The 24,728-nt window shown below is 37.1% G+C and overlaps 1 protein-coding gene across 1 annotated transcript; it reads left to right on the top strand.

The window, feature by feature from the left end:
* The first annotated feature begins 1,672 nt into the window (after positions 1 to 1,672).
* Positions 1,673 to 24,728, top strand: slc5a5.L (solute carrier family 5 member 5 L homeolog). The gene is given in 17 exon segments (NM_001093422.1): positions 1,673 to 1,737; positions 2,361 to 2,437; positions 3,447 to 3,828; positions 3,963 to 4,028; positions 4,111 to 4,162; positions 4,248 to 4,315; positions 6,190 to 6,344; positions 7,248 to 7,388; positions 12,607 to 12,736; positions 15,241 to 15,329; positions 16,558 to 16,670; positions 17,746 to 17,816; positions 17,902 to 17,988; positions 18,784 to 18,977; positions 20,060 to 20,163; positions 21,598 to 21,710; positions 22,583 to 24,728. Coding segments are annotated over 17 exon segments (2,055 nt in total). The 5' UTR covers positions 1,673 to 1,716; the 3' UTR covers positions 22,775 to 24,728.

Raw genomic sequence — 24,728 nt, forward strand, 5'->3', positions numbered from 1 at the left:
TAGACAAATACAAGATTCCTCTGCACTCAACCCATTATCAATATATTTAAGACAGAGACATTTTGTGCATACTGCTACTGAAAAATGCCTTACCCTTTAAACAACACAGGGATTGTTTGTCCATATATTGCAATATATTTAAGCTGGCCAACTACGTCAAAGTCATCCCATATCTGGCCAGTCCTATGCTCAATTTTCATCTGATTCATTAAGAATTCTATGGTTTAATTATACATTTTATAAAAGGGACGAATACGTTTTACCTGCAACTTACTAGCTGCTTTCAAAGTAAAACTCCCAAACTTGGCTGCCCTTTTATTAGACACCAGTGGGATCACCTGACTATAGTTGGAGGGGGTGGGAGCTACAACATGGAGCTGGTCACTGCTCTTGTAGAACTATAACAAACAAGGGAAAGTTGTGCTCACCACTAGTTTTTAAAAACATTAGGCGGGGGTGCAATGAGGGTGTGACCACAAAATACATATAGACAAATACAAGATTCCTCAGCACTCAACCCATTATCAATATATTTAAGACAGAGACATTTTGTGCATACTGCTACTGAAAAATGCCTTACCCTTTAAACAACACAGGGATTGTTTGTCCATATATTGCAATATATTTAAGCTGGCCAACTACGTCAAAGTCATCCCATATCTGGCCAGTCCTATGCTAAATTTTCATCTGATTCATTAAGAATTCTATAGTTTCATTATACATTTTATAAAAGGGCCGAATACGTTTTACCTGCAACTTACTAGCTGCTTTCAAAGTAAAACTCCCAAACTTGGCTGCCCTTTTATTAGACACCAGTGGGATCACCTGACTATAGTTGGAGAGGGTGGGAGCTACAACATGGAGCTGGTCACTGCTCCTGTAGAACTATAACAAACAAGGGAAAGTTGTGCTCACCACTAGTTTTTAAAACCATTAGGCGGGGGTGCAATGAGGCTGTGACCACAAAATACATATACCGTAGTCAAATACAAGAGTCCTCAGCACTCAACCCATTATCAATATATTTAAGACAGAGACTTGTTTGTTATAGTTCTACAGAAGCAGTGACCAGCTCCATGTTGTAGCTCCCACCCTCTCCAACTATAGTCAGGTGATCCCACTGGTGTCTAATAAAAGGGCAGCCAAGTTTGGGAGTTTTACTTTGAAAGCAGCTAGTAAGTTGCAGGTAAAACGTATTCGGCCCTTTTATAAAATGTATAATTAAGCAATTGAATTCTTAATGAATCAAATGAAAATTAAGCGTAGGACTGGCCAGATATGGGATGACTTTGACGTAGTTGGCCAGCTTAAATATATTGCAATATATGGACAAACAATCCCTGTTTTGTTTAAAGGGTAAGGCATTTTTCAGTAGCAGTATGCACAAAATGTCTCTGTCTTAAATATATTGATAATGGGTTTAGTGCTGAGGACTCTTGTAATTGTCTATATGTATTTTGTGGTCACAGCCTTGCTGCACCCCCGCCTAATGGTTTTAAAAACTAGTGGTGAGCACAACTTTCCCTTGTTTGAGATATATATATATATATATATATATATATATATATATATATATATGTATACATATATACTGTATATGAGCATTGCACCTGTAGTTTTTTTTTGCTTTGAATTGAAAAAAGTTACTTTTATAATGCATTTTTTATTACACCAGGGATATCTTGCCAACCCTAGACCTCAGCTCTGAGTGGCTGCATGGATACCCAATGCTGGAAGGTGAGCCTACATAACATTTCTTTATGCCATTTACTGTATTTCATCATTTTCCATGCTAACTTATTAATGCCTCATTCATGAAGGGTGTATGCACACATACTTGCATGCTAATGGAAGTGCACTGTACTGCTTTATTATTACTACAGAGAAAAATGAATCTTTTTCTCTGAGCTTTCTGGATAATGGGTTTGTAGATCCCATACTTCTTGTACCTGAATAAAACCTGTATTATTATTATTATCCCTTGGTTATATAAAGACAACACATCTGCTATAGTGCTTTCCAGTAATCCATAACACTTTTCACATAACACACTAGGGTCAATTTCATCAGGAATCAATGAACCTGGCTGGAGTACCATAGTGAACTTACACAGATACAGGGAGTACATGAAAACTCCTCACAGATAGTGCCCATGTCATAATTATACTCTGGACCCCAGCACGACTAACCTCTAGGCCTCCACATACTACTCAGTATGTTACTAGGATAGTGATTTTACTAGGATAGTGATGTTTATAATGATTACATTACATGAGCTATACTATTTAGAACTGCTGTAACAGTATTAAGATAACTGCAACTCCTCCCTTCCCTCCTCCTCCTCCTTCATCTTTTTAAAGCACCTTCTCCCTCCCTTCCTCCTGAACTTGTGGGCACCGGCACAGCATCTCCAGCACACCTTTGTATCCAGCCACAGGTGAGTTCACTGATTCCCTAAACAAAGGTTGTCACTTTACTTCCGTCTGCCATATAGCTTATACCTTAATAAACTACCTTAATCAGCAAATGCCCTTTATAAAGTAAACATGGCAGTGGATTGATTAGTTAATTAACCCTGTGATCACAGTGCTGCACTTTAATAGGTAAAGAAGACCATGACTAACAAAATGTATTTTACTTTTTTCTGCAAGAGTAACCTGAATAACTCAACAAAAATTTTAGAGATCAATCAAGAAATGTTATATTATTTTCAAATACAGTTTTGCAGGGTAAAATTGGAGTTTTGCATTGTGGTACTCCAATTTGTTTATAATGACTTGGAATAGTTTTGGAATAATGTGTTAAAGCCCTTTGGGTGATATTTCATTTCTTTCCCAGAACAGGCAGCATGGCAGCTCCACAATGTTTATTTTTTGCATTTCATTTCTGCCTCTCTGTTAAGTGGGATTTAAAAGGCTTTTTTGTGTCGGAGCCTAACATATCAGAAAGCATATTGGTTAATGAGGGTTACTAGCAATTCAAGTCTGAAACATGCCTTTGCTTGGCTATTGTTTTAAAGGGCTGCTGCACAAATGATCATGTATATCAACCCTATGTTGTCCTACCTCTCCAGCTCCGATATTTCTAGATGGGCTGATATTGCACACCTCCTTCTCTATGATGTAAGCCAACCAGGTATTCCGATTATACTGTATAATAGGGGGCTCCTTGTGCCAGATCCAGTGCAAGGTGCAGAGCACAGCACTCTAATGAAAGCCTGTACACTAATGGATACAACTATTTGTTCTGATTTCAGGGATTGCAAAGAGTTGATCCTAAGAGTGTCAGGTGCAATTCAAGGATTGCAAGGTTCATTGTGGACAAAAAAAAATGTTTTTTGCACTTCATACCTCCATTGCAAATATGCCCTGTTGCCACACTGATATATGTTGATGCTTACTCTTTGGTCCTTAGTCGGAAAAACAACTTTTGTCTCTCATTATTAGATCTCCAGGTACAGAGCTAATGGAGGAGTATGTGCCACTGGTACATGAGAGCCTGACTTTTTCCTTATGGGATTATGGCGTCTTTGCTGTGATGCTATTGATGTCAACAGGTATCGGACTTTTCTACGCTTTTTCCCATGGAGGGCAAAAGACCTCAGATGACTTCTTTACAGGAGGAAGGAGTATGTCAGCAGTACCAGTAGGTCTGTCCCTCTCTGCCAGCTTTATGTCTGCAGTGCAGGTACTGGGGGTGCCAGCTGAGTCTTACCGATATGGTGTCAAGTTTCTGCAAATGTGCATAGGTCAGATTCTCAACAGCCTCATGACTGCCTACATATTCATGCCAATTTTCTACAGACTGGGGATCACCAGCACTTATGAGGTAGGAGCGATTATGGGTTTTTTTACTCATTGGGGCTCTTTTATTAACTCTAGGCAAATTACCTGATTGCATTAACCTCATCAACCATTCAGAGTTATTTGATTTTTGACCCCTGCTTTTTTTTCTGTTCAAAGTATCTTGAGATGCGATTCAGCAGAAGTGTTCGGCTTTATGGAACCATTCAATTTCTCTTGGGGACAGTAAGTCTTTGGGTCTCAGGGATCAGGATACCATCCTAATGTATCACATGGTACAACATTTTCTCAATTTATGTCCTTACAGATGTTTTACACAGGCATTGTGATCTATGCTCCAGCACTGATTCTCAATCAAGGTAATTCTAAAACTTGTGTATACAGTATTATGTGCTGAGTTTGGTTTCTTTATCTCAAATTCCCCTTATCTTTTTTTTTGTTTAGTAACTGGGTTGGACATCTGGGCTTCTCTATTCTCAACTGGAGCAATCTGCACATTCTACACAACTGTGGTGAGTTTAAATAGTTCTATTTCTTAAATGCACATAAAAAACCTTCCAAGAAATACATTTCTTTTATAGGAGAACTTTGTAATTATAACAGCTACAGAAGTCCAAACAGGTTGAGAAAATAGTATATGTGCTGTCTTAGAGCAACATTTTGGAAGTATTTTTTTTTTCAACTTAAAAGTTTTCCTGGTCATGAGACAATTCTACCATTAAGAGTATGAAAACTATACAAGTCAGGAAATTAACTATTCCTACCAGTTTAAAAAGACATTTAGTTTTGGATGAGGCCCCACAGAGCCTACCAGTAAACCTGACATTTAGGGCCCACTCTCATTATGGAGACCGTGCCAAATGTTATAGCTGTTAAACAGGCCTACGGTGGAGATAAGAAAAGGTTGATGGGAATTGCCCTAGGCTGGAGCCCTATAGGGCTTGAGCTAGTCTATTCCTGAAAACATTAACAAAATGGTATTCTACATATTAACATGGAAAGTTGGATAACACACATCCATCAAGTTCAACCTTTTATGTCTATAAAAACCCTGGTTACTGCTAGTCAATCCAGAGGAAGACCAAGCCCTTCTAAAGCCTCTCCAATTTGCCTCAGAGTGGGAAAAAAAATTCTTCCTGACTCCAAAATGGCCCAGTCCCTGGATCAACTTGAACTAAGAACTAATTTTTAAGAACCCTGTATTTCCTCATTGCTAAAAAAGCCATCCAACCATCTATCTAATATATCTGACAGTACAACTGATTCAGCGAGAGAATTTCACAGCTTCACAGCTTTCACTGTAAAAATCATAAAAAACCACTGGCTACACTGAACTGAGCCATCAGTGTCCCTATCAGGTGAATCTTGAAACTCTGACTCTTCAGTAGTATACATTGACTAATTGATTAAACACATTTACTGTACCTTTTCTGTATCCTTTATAACAACTTTGTTACCATTATTAATTGGAACCACACCCTAAACTCACTAACTCTAATCTTTTTACTATTTTACTATTAATATACTTAAAATGTTTGGGTTCAACAAACATATTATATCCAATATATCTGCTTATTTGTACTACAATGCTTTGAGTGTTTTAAGATGGAAGGTCCTCATGTGTCTCCAGCATTTTTAGTAGATGAGTAATATTACATTTGTAGATGTCATCCCCTTTTCTCCCTATTCATTAAAAAGTGCATCTGTAAAGGGATACTGTCATGGCAAAACATGTTTTTTCTAAAACGCATCAGTTAATAGTGCTGCTCCAGCAGAATTCTGCACTGAAATCCATTGCTCAAAAGAGCAAACAGATTTTTTTATATTCAATTTTGAAATATGACATGGGGCTAGACATATTGTCAGTTTCCAAGCTGCCCCAGTCATGTGACTTGTGCCTCCACTTGAGGATGGAACTACTTTCTGGCAGGCTGTTATTTCTCCTACATAATGTAACCGAGTCAGTCTCAGTGGGACTTGGCTTTTACTATTGAGTGTTATTCTTAGATCTTCCAGGGAGCTGTTATCTTGTGTTAGGGAGCTGTTATCTCGTTACCTTCCCATTGCTCTGTTGTTAGGCTGCTGGGGGGGCAAAAGGGAGGGGTGATATCAGTCCAACTTGCAGTAAAGAGTGACTGAAGGTTATCAGAACACAAGTCACATGACTGGGGGCAGCTGGGAAATTGACAATATGTCTAGTCCCATGTCCGATTTCAAAATTGAATATAACAAAATCTGTTTGCTTTTTTGAAAAATGGATTTCAAAGCAGAATTCTGCTGGAGCAGCACTATTAACTGTTGCATTTTGACAAAAACATGTTTTCCCATGACAGTATCCCTTTAACAGCCTTCTGTTACTTCAAGATCTCATGCATTTGTTTTCTAGGGTGGTATGAAAGCTGTAATCTGGACAGATGTGTTCCAGGTGCTGGTGATGCTTTCTGGATTCTTTGCAGTCGCTATTCGTGGTATACACCTAGTTGGAGGATTTTCCGATGCCATAGAAATTGCAGGAAACTATTCCAGGATTAATTTTGGAGAGTATGTAAAAACTGTTTATCACAGACAGAACATGACATTAAAAACAACTATTTAGATTGTAAGCATTACAGGGAAGGAACTTATCGTCCTCTTTTAACACTAGACACTTACCCCCATATGTAATAAAAAGCATGCATTTTACAGTAACCAACCAACAAATAAGATGTTTGCTTTTAAATAGGTTATCAGTAAATACTATCAACTTCCTATTGTTCCTTTGGGTGACAGCTTTTATCACAAAACCCCATTAATCTTAGTAGCTGTATATTTATGTATTTATTTGTCTGCACTGTTTGTTCTACCTGTCTGTTCTATTAATGTATTTGTACACAAGTAGACCTATATAGAGATATACATACATACTAGTTTGTTTTGTTTTTGACTAATACGTTTTGAAACACTGGAAAATAGATATTTTTACATCTAACCCTTGTGCTCACTACCCTTTAGATAAATACTCAAACTTTCCAAAGAGTAGTCAATGCCCTAAAACTTAGGGGATGGGTGACTAGGATTTATCCTTTTGTTTGATGTTTGACTGGCAGAATTTCTTACCAATGAAGGTGATAGTAAGTAAGACAGTTGCAGGGTTTTAAAATTGGTTTGATGCATATTTGTTTTGTTATAAAAGAACCATTTTTGCCTCAGAACATATATCTGTTTTTGTTTTCTTTACTTGGGATCAAACAGGTTGTAAAAGCATTTATGGGAAGATCTAAAAGAGAGAATCCTTAGTAAAACAAAATAGGGTATTCTTAAAAGACAAAGACCTGTGTCTTTAAGGTGGAGGTATAGTCAAGGGTCAAGGTGGAAGCATTCAAGCCTTAAGATAAACTGACTAACCAAGAGTTTAAGCACATATTAACTGGTTACTCTGTCTGGTGTCTGAATCTTTATTCATAGCTTTGATCCTGATCCTCGAAGGCGTTACACTTTCTGGACTTTTGTCATGGGGAGCACTTTCCTATGGTTGTCCATGTATGGAGTCAACCAAGCCCAGGTTCAACGATATGTAGCATGCAAAACAGAAAATGAAGCTAAGCTGTGAGTAAATGTTTTTCTATTATATATATATATATATATATATATATATATATATATATATATATATATATATATATATATATATATATATATATATATGTCTAACTGCTATGCACAATTGCTGCTACATAAAGATATGGACACCTTGATAAGTAGTGTACAGTCTGTTTTACGATGGATTTTTGATTTCTATCACTTAGATGCAATATTCTTTTTCTACGGGAATTTTTCTTAAATATTTCAGACATTTTCACTTTATCCCTTCACTTATTTATCTCATTATAATATATATAATAGCACATATGCAAGTCATGAACCTACCAAATAGCAGTCTGTGTGTTATCCCTATTTGCTGTAGGCTGTCTTACTTTACCTTATCAGCTGAGATAACGGAGGTAAAAAAGCCACGAACCCCAAGGTGGGGGCAAATCTTTGGCCTATAAGTGTTGTGTTGCACCTTCTTTGTGAGCAAACACATTTTATCTTTTTACACAAAAAAACAGGTGTAGAACACAGAAAGGGTATATTTACTTAGGCTGAAACAAAAAACTATTTCTATAGGTGTTGCAAATATCTTTAACAAACAGATATTTGATGGCAGATAAGAACAATGGGTCCCACCATTCACTTGCATACTCCATATTATCAACCATGTTCCGTCCTGGAATTCTTTCTTTTTGTTAGGTTGTTGCCATTTTGTTAGAACTTTGCTGGAATGCCAAACATCCATCCTACACTGATGGGTAATATTTAATAAATTGCAATATACACTGTCAGTACAAACTTCATCAATACATTTTTCGCATGGAGCTGCTAATTGTTCCAATCTGTTGGGAGAGCTATTTTATATTTTCATGAACATTTTCCTCCAGTTTTGGAGACAGTTCTCTATTCTCTTGCTTTTTCTCTGCCTACTTTCTACTACACCTCATTTCTTAAATTCCCATTGCCATAAAAAAATTTGTACAGATTTTAAATACCTTACTTTACACAAGCATGTTACTCCTGTTATGCAAAATATACATTTTTTAATTTTTTACATTTTTTGAGAGGCAAGATTAAACAACACCAGATTTTAGCATTCCAATTTATGATATCCCATAAGAAATTGGGTGAGGTTGGATAAAATAAAAGTTTCAAGGAGTTGGTTGGCAATTGGTTAGAAGGAAGGTCCAAGCACAAATTACTGGCATATCTATTTAGATTTCCTGACACTTGAATGCAGCTGCACATACTCCCACCGCTGCTTTGCTATGAAATACTCTAGATGACTAATTTACGCTAGCGAAACTACGCCATCATTCGGCTGCGATATCAACTTCTCATTTTAGTGAATTAGTGTTGTGGTAGCGAATTTGAGCCTAACGAAGTGGCACGAAGTGTGGCAAAGCCTTCGAAAGGCGAAAATTTGCCTTTAGTGAATTTGCCTCATTGACTTTATAATGTTTCCATAATCCCCAATAAAGGGCACATTATATTATATACTGGTCCTATTCACCCTGTTTTTTTTTAATACACAAACAACCTTCTTAAATGAAGCAGAACTTTTGTTATCTATAACTTGAACTTTCCATATCTATCAGTAGTATATCAATAGTTATTCTGCTGTTATACTGGTTAACATAAGCCCACACCATTTCCTAGACCTTCTATTTCTCTGGGTTTAGATGAATGTAGTACAGGTATGGTATCTCTATCCAGAAACCTGTTATCCAGAAAGTTCCAAATTACGGAAAGGCTGTCTCCCATAGGGGCAAATTCACTAACAGGCGAAAATTCGCCAGCGATGGCTTCGCGCACATCGCAACACTTCGCCAGGCGTAAATTCGCCTGGACAACGCTAATTCACGAAGATCCGAAGTTGCGCACAGGGTACCGGACGCTGGCGAAATTACGCCAGTGAAATAACGCTCAGCAGTCCGAAGTTACACTAGCGTTGGCTAATTAGCATACGGCGTGCAGTTAAAGTACAATGGCTGTATATGCTGCAGCAAATACATTACATTACACAAGGCCAGGGAACCTTAATAAAATTATATAAAAGTTGTTATAATAATTCCTAAAAAGGAAGGTTAACAGCTCCTTTAAAGGAATGCAGGTAGATTCCTAAACATATGTTTAATTAATTTTGATAATATCATCCTGTTATACATGGCATTAAGATAAGTCTAAAAGTTGATCTTCTGTGACCATTGCAAAGCTATAAAATATCTCATCCCTTATTTATATTAGGCCATGATTATTAACCCTTTCTCCGTAAACACAACCAGTTGTGTTATGATCTTGGCCCAGGCCCCCCCAAATTTCTCCTTGACCCCCCCTGGGACGAAATCACGGGTGATTCAAGGCACACAAAATCACGGGTCAGCCGCCTGCAGAAATAATCATGGTTGGCCTGCGATATTGCATGTGCCATATAGAATATATATAGAAAGCTTTTCAGCACAGAAAGTCATATAAAAAAGGCTTTTTGTTATTGACACTATGTTACACCAGGTGATCTATTATGTGGATGTGTAGGATCTTGGACAATTATAAGTAGTATTCCAAAACTGTATCTTATCTTCTGGGCCATCCCTGGACAAAGGTAGTGTACTGCATTATATCTGAATAAGCTCCTGAAACTAGGAGTTATATAAGGCTCCTAAAAAATCACCTAGGACAGAATTAGCACTACTAGTTACAATGTGATAAAATTAATTTGTCTATATTGAGTCAGTTGTGGACTGTAACACCCAAGTGAAATATTTATTTAGATGATACTAGTATAGTATCAGGAGTCAAAGCAATCTCTTCTTTTTCTAAGTTATTTTATAGAGCCATATATAGTAGTAATTAAAATAACTGGAAATTCCAGTTGCAGGTATATTTACAATGTATTTGAGTGATATAAGTCCAATCCAACCAGTGTCTCTTCACTTTTCTACATTCTCTTTTACCTGTATTCTCCATTTCTTCATTTTCTCCAGGTTCTCTTTCTCCATTTTTTCTCCAGAGATGGAACTTGCTACCATTTGTATGAAAAAACAAGCTCGGCCTCCAATTTAACTCTAAGTTTATATTTATAAAACTATTTTCTACTGCTCTTATACCCTTATTTCCCTTTTCTCACCTCTACTCTTTCTTTGTTCTCTCTATCTTTATTAGGCAAGATTTACATATTGTAACCTAAAGTCTCTCATATAGCCATACCAACAACTGTCTAATTTTTAGACACTGAATAACTTTTCACACATTCTCCTTGTCTCATTGCTACTGAAAAACCAATCACAATAATTCAATTGCTGAAAAATTACATACTTATAAACTAGCCAGTCGTTCAAGTGCACTACGTATATGACATTCAACATTTACATTAAGGGGGTTATTTAATAAACTTCGAATTTATCTGGTCAGTCTTTTTAAGGCAAAAAACTTTTCATGGAAAAAAAACCTAAATTTTTTTTGAGATCTATTATACCTCGATGCTGCTAAAAGCCCAAATCCGAAAATCCGCCATCTCTGTATAAGTCAATGGGAAAGGCACCTATCTCAATTTGAAGTTTTTGTGGTCTGTGCTGGGTTTAGCCTGAAAATCCGACTTTTTCTGAGTTTTCAGGCAATAACTAGAAAAAATTTAGCAATTCAGGAAAAAAAAAATCAAGCTATTCAGGTATTTGCTTGGTTTTATTGAGTTTTTCCACAATCCTATTCATTGGGGTTATTTTATTAATAAAAAAGGTCAAATCGAGCATGGGAGTTTGATTGTGGGTTTTTTAAATAAAATATGAGTTAAATTTGGATTTTAGTAAATTACCCCCTAAGATAACCCAAAGAGGGGTTAAAAAACAGAATAAAACATTTTATGGCATGATTACAGAATTACTTTCATTATGGAAATGACAATGACAAGTGTAATGCAACATAAATGTTTTATGTATGTACTGTATGTATGTCATTTTTAGTACTGTGGTTTGCTGTTTACTGTATATACTGAGACTATAATACTGCAGACTAACTGCATCTTGTTGAATCTAAGCAGTCATTGGTCTACTGATTAATGTTTACATAGCTAGAGATATGTTTAAACTGATGGTAGAACTACAGCTGTTAGGTACTATTTTAGCCGCATCTTACCAAATGTACAGAGCTTATTGTTAAAACAGGAACATATTCTGCGCAGATTTTATCACTTCAAATGGGCCCTCTAGCGTAAAAGAGTGTTTAGAAGTCCATGAAACTAATTTATTAAATAAAATGATATTCTTTGAAATAAACTATCTAGTTCCAACTTCAGCCCCAACCAGCAGATTTAACATAGGAGAATTTCTAGCCGAAAAAATGCTTTATTTGAACTCCTACTTTATTTCTCCCCAATACTGATTGTGTATGCCACCTGGATTTTTACATAGGTTTGTCCAGCTAGTTGTGTTTAGCACATATCTTGCCACCCAAGCTGCTTGGTGCATTGCAAACCCTACTAGCAACAAGAAGAATGAGCTAATTTTCATTTGGGGTGTTTCCTTTATTGACAAAAGAGGAGTACATTTAAGTTTATTTCCTGGTAGCCATGCAAATTTATCGGTATAATTTTGAGGGAAAGGCTGGCATGACCTAATAGAATGGAATCTGCAGTAACATGTTTATAATACACATAGGTGGTTATTAGTTTGATTGTACTCATGTCAATAGGGAAATAAGTCTTGATTTACTCTAAGAAATGGAAACCATAATAGAGGCATCATAAGACTAAGTATAGAAGTAGAATCAAAATCTGGGTTCTGTAGCAAATAAAATGGAGGCCATGAGCTTGATAAAAAATTAACAAGGAATATAGGCATTTTAAACTAATGCTTTGTTTTGAAACTTCTAATGAAATTGAACTAGTCAATGGGGAGGTGATTTAGAGTTTATGTCCCCAGCAGCTAGTGCTACAAATGTGCCAATGGCCTAATGGAGTAAAATACTTTAGACATGTACAAATCAAAGTCAATGCATTTAACCTACAGTATATTTAATAGATGCAATAAAGTACTCTTTGCTGATTCCCCTGAGCCCACCCATGTCCCTTATAATACCATTTGTTTATATGTATGCATTTTTTATTTTATACTGTATGTTTATGAAGTCTAAAATTGTCTCTGTAACACTCATTAGCAGTCAGATGGTTAAGAACTTTTTCTTTCCCTGTAAACCTCTGGTTTTGGCTGAGTGAAAATGTGAGTGTCTCTAATCACAGAGCCATACTGGTGAATCAAGTAGCCCTCTGCGTCATCGTGTCAAGTGCAGTCACCTGCGGCATTGTGATGTTCGTCTATTACCTGAACTGTGACCCCCTCTTGGCTGGATATGTTTCTGCCCCCGATCAGGTAAGAATAAATATATTGCATAAATACTGTATATGGATTAGTAAATCATTAATAATCACACACATTTGAAAGTGAAAGAAAGATAAAACACCTACATGTTCAGGTACATTATAACTAACATAGGCAGTCCATTCCCATCATAAAAGTATCAATATCATGAGTAACAAGAAAAATACAAGGAAAGCCTGTATTTATATTTCAAATGTTTCCTGTTTATATTATTTTATCTCTACTGTAATTTTCTTGCTTGTTTAGGTTATTATACACACTTAAAAGTAATAAATAATAATAAAAATGTACAGAACTATAACTTGCAAATAGCCTAAATCAGTGCTGTCCAACTTCTGTGGTACTGACGGCTGGAATTTTTCTGGTCTACGTGGTAGAGGGCCAATAATGGAAGCCAGTGTTGACCACTACCCTTTTTAAAACCACAACACTTTCAACCACACCCATGCCCTCACAAAAAAAACGTTAAGACCATAACCACATTAATGGTGGTCGCACACAGAAAAACAAAATGGTTGGTGCTCACTGCAGGAATATCACTCATCACTTATATGTGAAATAAGTTTATTAAAGGGGATGTAAAGGCAAATAAATAAAATCCAATGTTTACTTTCTTTAATGAAAAAGAAACCTATTGTATCTTAAATATACTTTAATTAAAAAATGTGTACCATTTTTATAAGAAACCTGACTGTATGCAGTGAAATTCCCCCTTTATTTTACTTGCTCTGACTGCTGCGGATAGGAAACATCAGATGGTCCCTAACTGCTCTGCAGAAAAACGATCAAACTTTCAAACAGCAGGGGGAGGCTTCCCCACCTTACTTCCCAAAACTCAAGCAGCTTTGTTTGTTTCCCTGTTAAGCAGCCGGTGACCATGTAGAGATTCATATCCACAGACCCAGTGCAGTCTGCATGATCTGATATAAATTAGTCTTGCTTTATCGGCTTCTATGGAAGATATTATTTAACTTGTTCTGTTTTGATAATTTATGACTATCCCTAAGCTTAACCTCCCAACAGAAGCGCAGACCACACTGAGCATGTGCATGGTCTTGGTCTTGCAAAGATGTTTAACAAAGTTACAAGATGATGATCCCCTGTGGTCAAATTTGAAAGCATAAATCATTTGATTAATTAGGCATCTGGTGCAGTAAGTTCATGTTAATATTTAGCATACAAAATACAGCATTTCTAGCATTATTCTATTTTAGACTTTAGTTCCCCTTTATGTCATAAAGACATACCTTTAAATCCATAAAAATATCCGGAAAAATCAGATTTTTCACCCGTTATTGCCAAAATCCCAGAGCACATCAAAAAATCATTGGGACTTCTCCCATTGACTTATATGCAACCTCGACAGGTCTGAGATGCTGGATTTTCAGATTCGGGCTTTTCCCATACTCGGGGTTTAATAAATTTAGAAAAATTCGTGATTTTAAAAGTCTGATTTTATAAAAAAAAAAATCACAATTTTTTTGTGATTTTTGCATTCGGAGTTTAGTAAATAACCCCCATTGTGTAGAGAGTGCAGATGTGTTCTCAACACTGGATGAGCCAAATTCTTGTCCAAAGGCCAGAAATTTGTCTCTTAAAGAATTTTGACAGTGCCTGATAAAATAGCCCCTGCAGCAAAATTTCATCTTGCTCATGTCAGAAATAGAACTGAACTTGTACAGTTTTTTATTTATGTGATGAACAGTAGCATATCATGCAATCCCCAGGCCTCATCACCATGTTGTTATGTGTAAATATGGGAGAGAATAGTCAGTCATTGGTCCATGTCAGCTCCCAACCCTGGTTTTGAATTTACACCCCAGGAGTCTGGTTTATATTAATTAGTTTTCAGTGCTCATAATGTGTACCCAATTGAGTTGCCCTTTCTTAACCATTTGAACCATATATGTCAAAAGTCACAGAGCATGGTTAAACAGCATTACACATAAGACCTAGGTAAATATTGCTACTGTAACCATAAATCATTGTTTTAATGAGTGACAGGAGTAATAGGAACTGTTATAAAAGAAAGTTATGTGAAACAATAAAAAGGTTATAGAGCAGATTTTAGGGGGCAAATGGAACAGTATATAGAGAGTTTTTGTTACGTAATTGGTATAGGGAGTGGCCATTTAAAGGATATGAGAAGGAGATTACACTATATAGCACAACTGGTACAAAAGTAAAATAATATATAGAAAAAGTGGTAAGGAGCAATGGGGGGTTATAGGACACAAATACAGGCATTACAGGGAAGACTTATGAGGAGCAATAAGAGAAATTACATGGTACAAGCCCTTAAGGTAGATTGTTTTACATCAATTGAAATAAAATGGTAAGTTTTTGTAGCCGTTACCCCTGCCCTTGACTATATATCCCATTGTAATATAGTAACATAGTGAGTTATGCTGAAAAAAAACACACATCCATAAAGTTCAACCTTTTAAGTCTATATACAGTATAACCTGCCTAACTGCTAGTTGATCTTGTTACAGTACATGCCATACTTTGTGCTGGAAATCTTTGATCAGTATCCTGGGATACCAGGGCTTTTCCTTGCTTGTGCATACAGTGGAACATTAAGGTAAGACGAACTTGTAGACTGTATTACCATTGCAGCCGTATTTTTTTAATTAAACCTAGGTTATATTTTACATAGACAATTAGTATGAGTATGAGTAATGGTTGTAGAGTTTAGTGCCAAAATAAACTTGATATGTATACTTTACTTTATGGTCCATTTAAAGTAATTCGAATAAAAGATGAATGCTACTCATAAAAATTACATAATTGTCCTTAAAGGAACTGTTCAGTATAAAATAGATAGGCTGTACAAAATAAAAAATGTTTCTAATACAGTTAGCCAAAAATGTAATGTATAAAGGCTGGAGTGAGTGGATGTCTATCATAATAGCCAGAACACTACTTCCAGCTTTGAAGCTTTCTTGGTTTCCACTGATTGGTTACCAGGCAGTAACCAATCAGTGACTTGAGGGGGGGCACATGGGTCATAACTGTTGCTGTTGAATCTGAGCTGAATGCTGAGGATCAATTGCAAACTCACTGAACAGTTATGTACCATGTGGCCCCCCTTAGAGTCGCTGACTAACTCTGAGATAGAGAGCTGAAAAGCAGGAAGTAGTGTTCTGGCTATTAAGTTACACATCCAGTCACTCCAGCCTTTATACATTACATTTTTGGCTAACTAACTTTATTAGAAACATTTTTTATTTTGCACAGCCTATCTATTTACCCAGCTTTTATTTTTACACTGAACTGTTCCTTTAAAATCTAACAGTGATTGCAAATGATGATGATATATAGATAGAGCAGTTCGGTGTGCACAGTGCTCGTTCTCTCAAAACATTATGGATTTAAAATAATTTTGAAATATTAACCTCCTAAAAAGTTGTTAATGCATGCTTATATTAAGTTACTTATTTCACACAAAGTAGAAGGAGCTATGGCATGTTTGGCCAGAGGAAATAACACTGTTGAAATTGTCTCCAAGTTGATTGCAGGCAGCTTTCTCCATTGCCAATGAGCTACTCTTACACTATTGCTGATATGATTCCAGTTTTAAGGCATTTCAAGTATTTTGCTGTGCATGCCCATTACAGATGAATATGCCCTTCTTTCAATTAAAAGAAGACTTCATTTTAAAGAATGGCAGAAGTATTGAAAAGCCACCTTGCTGTTTAACCATTGTAATTTGCACAGGTTGGAAAGCCTGCCTGCCATGTTCCATAAGAGAAAGTTTTAACTTGAATTAAAGTCACACTTTGTCTCATGAACCCTTCTTTCTCCCATAGTACGGCATCCACTAGCATCAATGCCATGGCTGCAGTAACAGTCGAGGATCTTATAAAACCAAAATATCCCAACATTCCAACAAAGAAACTAACATTCATTTCCAAAGGACTTTGTAAGTTTTCCTCTTCAGTTCAGCAAATCAGTGTCAAATCACTTGGGGGCACATTTACTAAGGGTCGAAGTGAATTCGAAGTGAATATTCGAATTCAAAAACTTCAAATTTCGAACTAGTCTTTGGGTACTTCGACCATCGAATAGGCCTAAATTCCACTTCGACTTCTATTCGAAGTAAAAAAGTTTGACTTCGAAAATCGAAGTACTGTCTCTTTAAAAAAGTTTGACTTTGACACTTCGCCACCTTAAACCTGCCGAATTGCTATGTTAGCCTATGGGGACCTCCTAGAACCTATAGCCAACATTTGGCTAAGTTTTTAGAAGTCGAAGTAAAATAGTTTGTTCGATTTGACTTCGACCGAATATTCGATTTAAAAAAACTTCAACTTCGAATATTGAAGTAATGCAATTTGATGGTCGAATTTCGAAGTTTTTTGCACTTCGAAAATCGACCCTTGATAAATCTGCCCCTAAGTATACTACATGATAAATGTGGTAGTGCTCATCTCATTTTTGAAGTATTTACTGCACTTTAAGTTGTAACTAGGGTTGGTTGGAAGTGATCTCCCACCAGGCTGCATCCATATGAGCCATTTTTCAGTTCTAAACAAGCAGTTGGGCCCTTGGGATGTCTGTTTACAAATCACATTCACTGGGATTCTGATACCAAATGGGTTCTGGTCAGTGGAAGTGGGTGCCAGGTTAGGGCCAGTGAGGTAGTAGCTGGCAGGACCAAGGGTTCAGGGGCGGAACTACCGGGGGAGCAGGGGGTGCGAGCGGGCCAGGGCCCGCACCCCCTCAGGGCCCCCCGGTAGTCCGCCCGCCGCATGTTCCCCGGCCAGTTCCGGGTGTACAGAGGGGGGCGGGGGGCCCGGCTGCGCGTCCTGCATTATTATTGTTAACATGTATTTATATAGAACCATCCTATTCCACAGTACTGTTCAATAGATGGGTGTATTCAATGAATATACAGATTACATGTAAATATAAATTGACACATAATACTGATTTTTTTCGCTGAGTATTTCTAAACTGTAATGCTTCTGTCTGTTTCCTTAACTTATCCTTTGCAGCTCTGATCTATGGATGCTCCTGCATAACAGTAGCAGCTTTATCATCTCTACTTGGTGGTGGAGTGCTTCAGGTATGATTAGGGTTTTAATTTGAAGGTATATTTATCTAACCATAATTTTAGTGAAGCTTCTAACTCTGTCTCTTTTATCACACAGGGCTCCTTCACAGTTATGGGAGTGATCAGTGGACCTCTGCTTGGAGCATTTATGCTGGGAATGTTTTTTGTTTCTTGTAACACCATTGTAAGTACATATGCTGTACATTCATCAGTAATTAACCAGTAGTCCCTCACCTTGAAATATATGCAACATATTTGTTTTGGTATGTTTGGTATGTTTAAAATTTGATCAGCATCAAGCGCAAGAGCAGGGATGCTGGAATAATGAGAAGAAATGCGCCTGTAAAGTAGTCCTATGGAGGCTAAGGGTTTTTTAGTTCTTCATTAAGAAAGAATGAAATAGGTAAAGGTGATTTGATGGAGTGTAAAAAAGGAATGAATTGCAGCAGTGTAAGCAAAATTCAATAATGGTACTTAAATGTTTTTTGGGAGTTTCTTTTTTTTTTCTATGCTGTTGTCAGTCAGGCTGGTTGTATGAAAGGTGAAGTTATTTGCAGTAGATAAAGTTCATTCAGTGACGGGGGAAGATGTTGAAGTTGGCTGTCCATCAAAAAAGATTAAGTAATAAGGAAGTAGTACTAGAAAAAAATAAAAAGAGCAAGCATACATTTGATTGAAACCAAGAAACAGCAGAGTAATGGAGGCCAATGAAATGTAGAATGTCCAAGGGTAGATAATGCATAGTATACAATAATAATATACATAATAATACTCTTCAGTGGTTATCCTGGACCGAATCGTATAGATTGAGGGAGGTATAGGTCCTTTTCCTTATAAAACATGCTTTTGGTTAGATAGCGGTTGCCCCAACACTTTTCTGTGATTTCAATATAATATAATAGACAGTGTACTTTGAAAGAGCATTTAATCACAGTTAAGTAACTATACTTTTTGCACTTACCATTTTCTCCATTCTCAGGGAGTGTTTGCAGGACTTTTGGTGGGATTAGTGTTGTCCCTCTGGGTAGCAGTTGGAGGTACAATTTATCCTCCCAGCGCAGAAATGATGGGTGTCTTGCCAACATATGCAGAGCACTGCCCTTTGTTTAACTCCAGTAAAGGAATAATCTATGGCCCAGCACCTGTCCAAAACATCACACATACTATGGAAAGGTAAGCATGTAATGGAATCATTAAAATAAAAAAAAAAACGGTGTCTGGAATGAGGAGTATAGATGTGTTAAAGGGCAGAGTTTTCTAAAACAGTGCTGAGTGTGGCCAATGGCATTTGGGTGGGAAGGAGGTGGATCAGGGCCATGGAGGGACAGGTAAAAAATAAATCTGCAGGCATAAGTACTCCAGTCTCAAGCCAAGCCTCTTGATATAGTCAACAACTAATTGTATTGTAACAGAATTGTTGTTTTATAAAAGCATATCAATGTTTCTTTGCACTCTCTTTATAGCATAAAGCAATGCTGCTCTTAACCTCCAACACTCGACTGTAGATACTGTTTATATCTATAGTCCATTTATACAAGGCATGCATTTTGGAGTAGCTCTGTCTTGTTCTACTAAACAATCTTATTCTTTTCTTGCTGTAAATCTGTCACAGGTATTTACAGTCAGCAGTGTAGTAAACATAAAGGGTAACTAAACCTGTGTTGTCTTCTGAGACACTGTCTCTGTAACTAATAATAAAAGCTGTGGATCATTGGTCTTGCAGATAAGGGATCTTTCCATAATTTGGATCTCCATAGCTTTTAAGTCTGCTCAGGGTTGGACTGGGGGGCCCGGGGCCCACCGGGACTAATGTCCAGGGCCCCCTCCGACCCCCCCTGCCTCCCTACTATGACGTGCCGAGCACGATTGCACGAAGGCGCTGCTCGGCGCGCCTGCGTGTAGGCGCCGTTCCTCAGTAAAAGGTGCCGCGCGCATGCGCAAATGGCGCTGCGCGGCACGTAAAAAAAACTTTTTTTCTTTTAAGGACGATCGGGACGGGGGACTAGCCCGGCGGGGGCCCATTAGGGGTCGGGGCCCACCGGGTTTTTTCCCGGTATCCCGCCGGGCCAGTCCGACACTGAGTCTGCTAAAAAATCATTTAAACATAAAGTAAACCCAATAGAATTGTTTTGCCACCAATATAAATTTATGCACTTAGTTACCATCAAGTACAAGCTACTGTTGTATTATTACAGGAGATGCATAAATGAAGGTTGATAATATCTAAATAGAACACATTTGTCCCTTTCTTGCAGGCCTGCTCTAGCTGAAGACTTGTATGCCTTGTCCTACCTTTATTATGGAGTCGTTGGCACATTTAGCACAATTATCATTGGAGTGATAGTCAGCAAATTTACAGGTAATATGATTTCTCAAATTCATTTTCATATTTTTTTACCCCTCCAATATATCAAAATGTTTACTATAGTACATATCATTGGAGTGATAGTCAGCAAATTTACAGGTAATATGATTTCTCAAATTCATTTTCAGATTTTTTTCTACCCCTCCAATATATCAAAATGTTTACTATAGTACAAACCATTCTGTCACACAGAAAATCTGCAAGTCAAATTGCAAAATAAAGTAGAAAACAAAAATACAAACCAATGGCTGAAAAATAACAATATACATGTGCTTTGTAGCAAGGATTTTTTTCATAATTGTTTAAGAAAAATTTCCCTGCCAAACATATCTATTGAGACATGTCTTGTCATCAATTTTGCATGGAGACCTTACTGATTTTTGCTGACTTGTTACAGGAAAATAAACAGCCACAAAACATTAACCCTCCATAAAAAAGGCCGAGAAGTAACAACCTGATACAAATAGTTATTTACACCTAAACATTGCATGCATTGCTGTGCATTTTTTATTTTATGACTATACTTTGGGGCAGATTTACATATGGTCGAATATCGAGGGTTAATTAACCCTCGATATTCGACTGGCGAATGTAAATCCTTCGACTTCAAATATCGAATTCGAAAGATTTACCGCAAATAGTTCGATCGAACGATCAAATGAAAAATCGTTTGTTAAATCGTTAATTAACCCTCGATATTCGACTGCCGAATGTAAATTCTTCGACTTCGAATATCGAAGTCGAAGGATTTACCGCAAATAGTTTGATCGAATGAAAAATCGTTCGATCGAACGATCATATCCTTCGAATCATTCGATTCAAAGGATTTTAATCCATCAATCGAACGATTTTTTTTCGACCAAAAAATTGTTAGAAAGCCTATGGGGACCATTGCACCTTGGTAGGTTTTAGGTGGCAAATTAGGGGGTCGAAGTGTTTTTTAAAGAGACAGTACTTCGACTATCGAATGGTCGAATATTCGAACAATTTTTAGTTCGAAACGTTCGATTCAAAGTCGTAGTTGAAGGCCAAAGTAGCCAAAAAAAACATTCGAAATTCAACATTTTTTTTTATTCTATTCCTTCACTCGAGCAAAGTAAATGTGCCCCTTTGTGTCATATTAAAGTGGCACCTGAGTAATGTGTAAAAAACGAAGCCCGACCAATCCTTCGAAATTAACGTGAAGTTAGTGGGATTCGAACGATTGTACATCTTACGATTTTTTGTCCGACATCTGTCGGCCAGGTTACAAAAATCTTTATCGATCCCAGTGCAATTTATCTATGTTTGCAGGGCCAAGCAGGCAGCTACCCTTTGTTTTCCTGGCAAATGGTAAAAATCTTTACATCTATGGCCAGCTTTAGTCATGCTTTGAGAGAGGATTACCAACCATAGAAATAAAGAAACATATATGTTATTTATATGCAGGTCCTACTAAACGGGAGACAATAGCACCAGGCTTGCTATGGTGGGACCTTTCTAACAGTGCTGCTTTCCAGCCGATGGAGAAGAAAGATGATCTAGAGAAAACAGAAGTTGAGGTAAGTGACTTAGCTGTGTATAGGAGATAGCAATGACCAAAGCACCCTAGAGTTACATGGTGAGAGAAAAATTGGGGTCATTTACAACAACCCAAGGCATAAGTGCAATAGCATTAAGGGGCCCAAGAGCATGCTTATCCAGCATGATGTAGAGAGCTGGGTGGAGGCCAGCCCTGTCCTTACCACCTGTCCAATGGCAAAATTTCAGCAATATGTTGTCACCTGCATCTGTCACTACTCCCTAACTTGCACATCTAAATGATGTACAAGTCTGGGGGCAGATAGGGAAAGATAGTAGGGATGCTTATGAAAAAAGGGCTGCCAAACATTGGCAGTGCTATATTCATGGGGGTAGCTTGGAAGTTTATATGCTGAAATAGGGTGCAGTGACCCGCAATTATCCATTTAGGAAAGGTGGCATAGAGGCACCCCCTCTTATACTCTTATGCACTTGATATAGAAGTGCAGGGGTGGAGCAGAGCCAGACCTCATGAGCAAGTGTTGTTTGAATAAGCACTAAAGGGCACACTTTGTGCCCCTTAGTGCTCTAGCACTTGCATTCCGTACTGTTTGTTGGAGAAGACTTTTTTTCTTGTTTTATGCTGGTTCTTAGGGTTTGTTTATATATTTTTTAACCAAACCATGATTATTCATGGTCCATGATAAAGCATCATGTTTTATTCAAAATGTAACTTGTTTACCAAGGTGTGTGAAGTGCAACAACTGTGCTGCAGCAGTTGCATATGCATAGGAAAACATTGGTGCAACTACTTAATTTAACTAACATTAAATCCCACAGAATTAAATACAAAACTCCTGCATGTTGGAAAGAAAGTACAATAACAGTGTTATGTTTCTTTGATATTCCCTAGGAGACCCTCTTAAAAAAGGACAACACCTTTCACTGCACTACCTTCCTTCCAAATCACCTACCACATTCTGAGACCAGCACATACCTTCTGAGCGAGGAGTATTCCCCAGGAAATGATTCATACAGCAATGGAGAGAAAACATATCCCCTCAAAACAATTAATGGCTATGAGGACAAAGAATCTCGTGTGTAGGCTATCTCTAATTTGGATGAACACTGCCCTAATCTTGGTGGCTGGACCCAAGACTTACTTTCAGCATCATTACTGTATATAAAGAGCCCTTTAAAACCAAGTCCACATGTAATAGAACTTAAACCATAACATTTTATTTTTTGGTATTTGGTTGAATGATTATGTCAGCAACTTGTCAGGAATTTGTTGCTTTCCATTGTCTTTTTCAAGCTGGGAGACAAAGATGCTTTTGAGGAATTAGATATATACTCTATGCTGTTTACAAAGCAAGAGGAGTATGAGGCCCATATTTCTGAATAAAAGATTAACACAAAAAATTAACACCATATCGGCATACGTGCTGCTAAAATGGTAAATATTTAGGATATAATCTGTGTTAATTTGCCTCAGTCGCCATTTAAACCTATTCTGGCTATTATTATTTTTCAAGATCTAACTATAAAAAAACAAGGAGAGGTGAAGAAAATAAAGTGACAACAGCCACTGGTCCCTCTCCCAGGACAAAACTTGTTTTCTAAGATTACATCGACAGACACAGTTCCACAAAGAATGCAGCATCTGCCTTTATCTTCACATAAAAAATATTAAAGAGACAGGCTCAGGCAAAATAAGCTGGCTGAATGTCAAGCAATGCAACAGAACTGCACACTTTTTTCACATTTGAGAAGTGTGTACCATCAGATTCAGACTTAGACATTGAATCAATAGAACATATTGCTTGTTCTCGTCTGACATGTCTTTGGCCAGCAGAAAACTAAAACCAGTTTGTAAGAAGATTTTATGTTCATTATAAACCAACAGTAAAGTTGTAGGGTATAACATAGTGCATACAACCTTTTTGCATATTTGCATTTATAAATTGGTAGGAGCTGCCATATGTCTGTCAGCTGAGGAGTTCTCTGTAAATAATAGTAACCGTTTATATGTATGACCATGGCAGGTATTGTTCTGTTGAAGCTTATGGAAATGTTTCCAGTCAAGCTTAGCAATATGAATTGTATGTATACAGCACTCAACTTTGCTGTTTTGAACACTTAGAAGGTAAACCTCCATTGCAAATTGTATTTAGTATTTATTTAGTATTTAGTGTTCCTGACTCCAGGGATACCATACAAAAAAAAATGTATAAGTCTCATTTACTAATGCAATGCAGTGTGGGAAGTTCAATTTTTGCATACAAATTGGCACTGTTTGTTTTCCTACAATGGAATGCTTTTTCCCCAGATTTCCCAGCAAAATTGCAGCCAAGGGCCCAATGTTTCAAAATGAGTGCAATTGTGCATGCACATGGGTTCAGTGAAGAATAAGTCATACTGAAAAGCAATTATTAGCTGTAAATCATTGATGAAGCACTTGCTCTTTCTTTCCCCTCTTCAGGCTTATAGTACACAAGGTATTTGGTTGAAGGCTGTGCTCAAGTTGAAAATGACTTGCCATAGTAGAGCATGGCAACACATGGCAATAATGGCAGTCAGACAGCTTCTGCTTAGAAAAACTAAAGTAAGCATCTCTGAGAAGAGGTCACCTGTTTTGACTTCTGTTGTTTCCCACCTGAGCTTAATCTGCCTTAAGCCTCAAGTAGAAACATATCTAATGAACAATATCTAGCCTATTACAATTAACTTAAATTAAAAATACTATGAACAAAGTAGAATCACCCTGTTCTTTTTATCTTTCTTCAAAAGAATGAATATAAATAATAGTAAAAAGCAAAACTTTTTTCTTTAATTAAACAAAACTGTGAACTAAGCAGGAGCTTAGGCTCTTTTATTCACTCCTCAATGATAATTAAGAATCATTGTTAATAGCATTTCACGTTTCTATGTACTTGTATGTATGTATCTTTCGATTAAAAATGTTATTTACAAGAAGTTTAAATCACATTTATTCTAAAGGAATTGGAAACTGCATTTCATGTTCAAAGCGTAAATAAAATTATTTGATTTAAGAATTA

Source organism: Xenopus laevis, chromosome 1L (genome assembly GCF_017654675.1).
Source record: "Xenopus laevis strain J_2021 chromosome 1L, Xenopus_laevis_v10.1, whole genome shotgun sequence".
Taxonomy (NCBI): Eukaryota; Metazoa; Chordata; class Amphibia; order Anura; family Pipidae; genus Xenopus; species Xenopus laevis.